Below are 7,401 nucleotides of genomic sequence, written 5' to 3' on the forward strand. Positions count from 1 at the left end.
CTTGTATGTCCTATTCTATTTCTTTATTTATTTATTATTTGTTCACCATATTTCTTTGCACCAAAAGGAAATGTGATCGGCTGTTATATACTGATTTCAAGTTTTCAACAGCATAAACTTTTCGCTTTTCTGAGTTTTGGCAATGAGGTGTGTTTCGATAAGGGATTAGCTTCTATATGTATTCAGATGATGTAGAAATCTTTTTTATCAATTAATTAAACATAAAAAATTATTAATTCATTTATTGTACTACATGAATGGTATATATTAAAACACTTAAATCCAAAGGCCCACAACAATCCCATTATCAATGCAATAAAAATCCAATGTAGTATCATAAAAATCTTATTATTAATTGTTTTCCAGAGAGATCCAGCAAAAGAACAAGTGAAAATTTCAGCTGCACGACGGCATATTATTAACACAGATCATGAGAACGTTTTGGCTGAAGGAATAACTCAAATGATATGAGCGAGCTCGGAAAAATAAGGATTTTGCTGTGCTTTGGGAATTTAATAGTTGACCTTGAGGTAAACTTAAGTGAGAACTCCGGGAATTAGCCTGAAAGCAATGACTCATGTAGTTCATGACAAAGCAAGAAGACAACCAGGCAATTTATGGGATCTTTTAATATGATGGGCTTTATCTCTACACATGATCAATAGTCGTCTCAGGCTTATTAATGGATAAAGTCATTCACTTTGTGCATAAAAACCTTAACTTTATCACAAAATCATAATCTATATATCAAACTAAAATTCCACACCTCCCATTAACTTAAAAGATTTATATTTTGATCAACAATGTTCTCTATAAACACAATGAGATTAACATTATAAATATTGTAAATCTCAAATCAGAGACTTATATTTGGTCCATCTTTATAATTTGCAAATGAAATTAGGATGATGGCCAATGCCTCATGGGAAGTCACAGATTACTTTTTTTCGGTAACCTTCATAAAACTTTCACCTCTTGAGTTACAGAATTACCATTACTTTTTTCCCTACATGAAATTTAGGCTCAATAGATTTATTTCTCCCACTGCTTAAATCTATTTTGTTCATGTTGAGTACTTGATTTTGCAAGAACAAATTATTCATCCACATGAAACGCTATACATCGAGATCATGATTCATGCAATCAATTAGGGAAAAACATATGCATTTCATGCTATGTAATCACAAACTTAAATTTTAAATTTACCGATGTTAATTTACCAATATATATGAGCTTTTAATAATAACACTAGAAAATATAGACAAAATTTCATCTGTGTGAGCCTAGGAAAAATCTCATAAATTGAAGCCCAATTTACTATCTTGTTCCAATTAAATCATTAAAAAAATTATTTCCCTGTGGGGCAAAATAACTATTTAATTAATAAATTGCAAACACTTGCTATATATCATTTTTTATTTGTCTTTATATGATATTATATACTACTTGCCATATATCATTTAATATATATCATCATATCTTGAAATCCTATGGCTACTTTAAGGATACAATAACATTTTAGAACTCTAAATGATATCGCAAAAATAATTTGGCACAAATAATATGCTAGAAGTTGATGTCGTTATATATAACTTTTAGAGCAATTAAAATCTTAGGTGCAAGATTACAAATGGATATTTACGCAAGATGACAAAATTATAATCCCTAAAAATTTCATTTTCCCTGTATGCATTATACCTTATCATATCAAAAAATATTTAAACCCAAGCTAATGCGAGTGGATCCTGATAAGCAATCTACACCCACGACATAAACAATCTTGTAATAGGCAAACTTTATCTCCAGGGGTTGTCAGCCACAAAATTTGCTTATATTCGCTTCATATAAATGTGAAACCTTTCAACACCTTCATGCATAAAGGTCATTAACCGCTAAACTAGACTAATTATTCGCTACGAAGGTGGCTTTAAATATAGATAAATTAGGCAGTCGTTTGGAGCCCCATACATCAGGAAGATCTATTATGGTCGCTTAAGTTCCATATGTTATGAACACTTCTTTTTTATTTTTTTAGTATTTTCTTGATATGCTCAAATTAATGTTGCTAATAAATTTCTTTTATATCTCTCTTTAATTAATAATTATCTTATAATTAGAGGGTTTTTATCTTATAATTAAGAATTTTTATAAAAATCCTCTAATTGATAACGTTAATGTTAAAGAGCTATAATTGATAGTAGTATCTAACCATTGATTTATTATTAGTTTTTCCAAGAAAAAGATTGAATTATTTGTCTGTTTAAAAAAAATCTTAGTTATTTAACATTATACACCTTCTTGCACTTTCCTCTATAAAGAAAATTATTCCATTTATTGGCTCACTTTTGAAGTTAAAAAAATAGTTTCTTAAAATAATAATTCTAAAGGAGTTAAAAAAGATGTATTCTTAACTATTTTTCTTTTCTTTTTTTTTTAATTTCTTACTCTCTTGTTAATTGTCAATATTCAAGATATAGTTAAGAAATTGATTGAATTTTAAGTCCTTTTATATTTCCTTGAGTAGTGAAACTACTGAATGTAAGGACGCCTTATAAAAAAAAATTGTTTAAGGCCCTCAATACTTTAGAGTCAGCCTTATTTACTATTATGAGTAATGATAAAGCCACAAAACTGTCAAATACTAAAAAAAAATTTACTTTTCAACTAATCTCTTCATGTCACGTTAATTTGTATGGACTAATTTATACAAATCTGTTTGCGACTCTATTACTATTGTTGCTGCTATAGGCGTGGAATCTATGATTTCTAGAATTTCATTTATTCACAGCCAACGCATGGAGTTTAATAACAGCCATAGAAATAACTTCCAATATTCACAATTCTTTATGTGTTGTTCATGATAACATATTAATTCCAAAAGAATCAATTAGAACCACATATTACAAACCCAAAAGCCAAAATTGATTTTAATTAATCTGGTCAAGTCTCAATTTAACTAATTACTTTAGAAGTCTGTCCGTGATATACGTACATACATACACTAAATTCAGATTCAAAAAGTATATGTATATATACTTTATATATATTCAAAAGTATGTTTACATGAATTTTATATGTGCGTGTATACACATATACATGTACATATATATAAATATACATACATACATACATACATTCATACATACATATATATATATATATATATATATATATGTATGTATGAATGTATGTATGTGTATATGTATATATGTGTGTGTATCGAATTAAAATACATTTACTTAACATATCCATGGAAATTAATTTCTTCAGGAATAACCTCTACCATGATAACATATGATGTAACATAGTGAACAATTCCATACATTTTTAATATAATATATGCATAAAAAATATATTGCCTTCAAGAATTAGATGAACGCTTAAGACTTTATGAATGCCATCAATATTGATTTTTAAAGCATAATATACTTGTGATTTTCAATTATTACAAAATCTTGACTCATGATTATTAACTTAGCAATATCATTCAATTAAAAATCAAACTGTATAGGTTCATGAGAAATCACATAAAAATATTTCATTAACAGATATGAAATTTGATTCAATATTGATATATACCATGAACATGCCATACAAAATCATATATTTGAACATGATATGAAGATGGTTTTGATACCACATGAAAAATTAAATAATGAATAGGATCATACTTCTAATCATAGTTACTCAAACTTCAAGTGTTCTCTATATAATCAAATTGACATAAGGTCTCTTCTTGACTATTTTACTTAATAGCCTTTCTTTTGTGATGGAAAATAAGTTATTAGCAATTATAGGTTTACTTACGCTAGGGTCCTTTTGCATAAGAGCAATGTTAGGTATCTCAATATGTAAGTCTTAATTTTAGTCTCAACTGATGTGACATTTATTCATTGGATGGTAGTTAAGTAATTTACTAGTTATCAAATCCACTATCCACTAAATGAGTGACATATAGCATTGAGACTCAAGTTGGCACTCACATGTTGGGATTTCAAACATTATTGTTTTATTATTGTATAATAGTATTTTATAAGTTAAACGACTTTACGCTTCATTCCATAAAAAAAGTAATATTAAAGTTTCAAAATATAACATAAAAAAAAAACTCATTTGTTTAGATCAGTACATGAAAATTAATTAGTTAGAAAGTTATTTTTTTATTTAATTCTTTTTATTTTATATTATTATCGGATAAGATATAATAGGGTGTTAATATAACTATATTTTAATTTATTTACTTATTAGTAAGCATAATGGCATATTTACGAGTTTAATTTTTTTACTAAATAATTTTTTTTTTTGCGGATTTTTGTGGATTTACATAAGTAAATCCGTATCCAATCCACCGACTGTAGATTTTTAAAATTTCAATGTAATCTAATCCACCAATCCACGAATCAGATTTTTATAGATCGAATTTTTACAGATCAAATGAATTGAGCGGATCATATTAGATTCTGAACACCCCTAGATAATGAGCAGAGCCAAGTCATACATAGGCAACAAAGTAACCATTAAATGAAGTAACAAAAGACCACAAATCTTTCATCATGACTATCATGCTTCTCTCAATAACTGATGATTGTAGCAAAATGAAAGGATTCACGCACAGATCGGCAACAATGACACTTCTCTATCAGGCCTACATAAATTTTAATTTCATAAGACAAAAAAATAGGAATTCCATTAAAAGTAATAATTGGAGGCTTATGAAATAAATTGAGAAAGTCAAATATTATTATCATAGATAATATTGCATTGAATGTGCAAGCCTCTATGATTGATGTGCCTTTGATCTCAATTAATTAAAAAAAAAAATATGTGAACCGTAGATATTTATTTAGATTCTTTTTTTTTTAATTCCTAAACTTAATTCCTTTTGATTTTTGAACGGCTGGCATAGCCACAAGATACAGGAAAAGATTTACAAAGTTTTATTTTTAAAAACTTGTTTGTCATAATTACCATAATTTTTGGGAGAGAATATTACAGAGTAATTCTTATCCTGAGGTATATTTTTTTTTCACATGTTATTAGCTTTTATTGTGAGGTATATTTTTATTTGACATGTTAGCCCAACTTAGATTCATATGATAACGTAGTAAATGGAATATTTTATCCGATTTTATCTAGTAAATTAGTAATATATAGATTGTTAATAAACTTATCTTGATAAAAAAAATTCTTTATCGAATGCCGCTAGTATCTGGTAGAAGAATTTCTATTTCCTTGTTAGGAAAAACAAAAAAGAAATATGACAATTGTTTTTAAATCTTACTTATTTTTTAGACTAAAAATCTTACGATCAATGCAATGAATGTGGTGTTTTATTTATATTTATTATAGATTAAATAAATCACATGAATGGGAATTAAAATAAAAAATATGATAAAATTAATGATAAAATATTTTTCTTGTACTTTTTACATATAATTTTAAAATATTTTAAAATATTTATTATAAGAAAACATTTACAAAATAAAAAGTACAAGAAAAAAATTTATTATTAATTTTTTTGTTCATATCAAAACATATATTTCTTGTTTATAATACTTAATTTTTTTATTTTAATTTCCATTTATGTGATTTGTTTAATCTATAATAAATATAAATAAAGGTGTCTTTGAAAATAAAGATAATATTGTAAATTTATGATGTTAGGAGGTTATTAACTATTATAAGAATAATAGGGAGTAAATGATACATATTGACTAGAGTAAATGGGAAATTGGTAATTTTCTCTTATAAATAATGAAAAAAGAAAAAATAAAAGAACAGTAATTTTCTTTGCAAGAGAAGTGTTAAGCAGAGGTGTAATATATGACAAATTTAAATTTGTCGAGAATGAGGATATGAATTGGTAGTCCAATTACCAATGAGCACCACCGTTGATGTATTAATAAAGGAGCATATATTATCATGTTGATTTTGAGGATCTTACTAATCACTACAATTGGATCAACTTTGGATAAAAGGGTAAACAGATTTTCCAGATAAAGAGGCAAATAAAAATAGGGAGATTGAATTTTCAAGTAGAGAATTCACATTAAATTTGATCGCACAAGGAATATTGATGTAACAACTTGAGATAATCAATATTGTTCTACTCTGATTGCATCTCTTGGCATTTCATAAGCATCTTTTGGCCGTGATACCTTCACACCAGCAGTGAACCAAAGTTTATCAGACTTGTAACTCTCAACAGCCACACCTGTGACTTTAACCCAAACAAGCACCTTAGTCTTCATTCCTTCAATTACAGATAGCTTTCCCCTTGACAATGTCCCTTTGACGCGAGTCGCGTATCTTACAACAGATGAGTCCTTGAAGCTCACCTCACATGGAGATGGCAAGTATACGATCAGTTTTGATCGCGATTCATCAAATTCATAACATGTTATGTTCCGGGGGAAGAGTCCGGGGGGAATATTGTACTCGCGGAGAAGATCCGGCAATGCCTTAAGCGGCTTACCTATTTAAACAAATTGAAAAAATTGGTCAATAAGTTTGTTCATTTCTAAGAATGCGTGCATGTTATTGCTTGTTTGTTGAGTTGAATTGAGGTAAAAGTACCACATACCTTTGAGCTTGCTTAATATCAGTTTTGCCTTTTCCTCAACAGTGTTTGATAAAGACTGGATTTGCAAGCAACAATTAGGATTAAAAAAAAAAAACAATAGGCATGAAGAATATATAATGCTTATTAAGTTTATATGCAAACCAATAATTCAAGCAAATTAAGAAGAAATGAATTTATTGACGAAAGTCTCAAAACAATGATGCATTCACTGATCAAACAACTGAACTTTGAGCAACTAATCAACAGGAAAAACAGCCAAGAAAACGAGATTTGAAATGTGATATAAATAATGCAATTTTTTTAAATAAAACATAATGTATTGTATTTTATAAATGGCACATACCGAGAGATCTTGGGTAATGTGGGAGAGTTCTTCTTTGGCTTTCTTGGAAACCCAGAAGGTACCAACTTTAGTTAGAGCTTTTTCCATTTAGTTTCTTCTTTTTTCTCTTCACTCACAAGCTTTTCTCAGTTGAAGAATGAAAGAGAAGATTAGATGCTATTAGAGCCAGCCTGACCACAAGCTTCAGAAAATCTCTATGGCTCTGATAAAACGCTGTACAATGGACGAACAAGATGTTCCTATGTGAAAAAGATTACAATAGAGGAAAGAAAAAAGGAACATATATACAAGAAAATAAATAATTTCGTTTAAGAACTTATTACCTGCATGTCAGGTGATTATAATTTATGAACTTGTAAATTCAACATAACACCACCCCACCTAACAATGAAAGTGATCTTTTATTAATTGCAATTTGAGAAAGCCTAAAAAGTTAGGGAATATATGTAATAACTAATAAGGCGGCACGAAAAAA

The 7,401-nt window shown here is 28.1% G+C and overlaps 1 protein-coding gene across 1 annotated transcript; it reads right to left on the minus strand.

Moving 5' to 3' along the window:
- Nucleotides 1-6,023: 6,023 nt before the first annotated feature.
- On the minus strand, nucleotides 6,024-7,073 carry LOC18047662 (uncharacterized protein At5g01610). The gene is made up of 3 exons (XM_006440611.2): nucleotides 6,927-7,073; nucleotides 6,584-6,638; nucleotides 6,024-6,475 (listed from the first exon to the last, which is right to left on the minus strand). Exons 1-3 carry the CDS (start codon nucleotides 7,011-7,013, stop codon nucleotides 6,096-6,098), a joined length of 522 nt encoding a protein of 173 aa, XP_006440674.1. The 5' UTR covers nucleotides 7,014-7,073; the 3' UTR covers nucleotides 6,024-6,095.
- Between the last annotated feature and the right edge of the window lie 328 nt (nucleotides 7,074-7,401).

Source organism: Citrus clementina, unplaced genomic scaffold (assembly GCF_000493195.1).
Source record: "Citrus clementina cultivar Clemenules unplaced genomic scaffold, Citrus_clementina_v1.0 scaffold_3, whole genome shotgun sequence".
Lineage (NCBI taxonomy): Eukaryota > Viridiplantae > Streptophyta > Magnoliopsida > Sapindales > Rutaceae > Citrus > Citrus x clementina.

Bases quoted from the DNA above. Each gene is read 5' to 3' on its own strand.
- LOC18047662 (XM_006440611.2), bottom strand. From the start codon at position 7,013: ATGGAAAAAGCTCTAACTAAAGTTGGTACCTTCTGGGTTTCCAAGAAA. The intron at 6,639-6,926 runs GTATGTGCCATT...TTGCAAATCCAG, and splicing joins ACATTACCCAAGATCTCTCG to TCTTTATCAAACACTGTTGA. The intron at 6,476-6,583 runs GTATGTGGTACT...TTGTTTAAATAG, and splicing joins GATATTAAGCAAGCTCAAAG to GTAAGCCGCTTAAGGCATTG.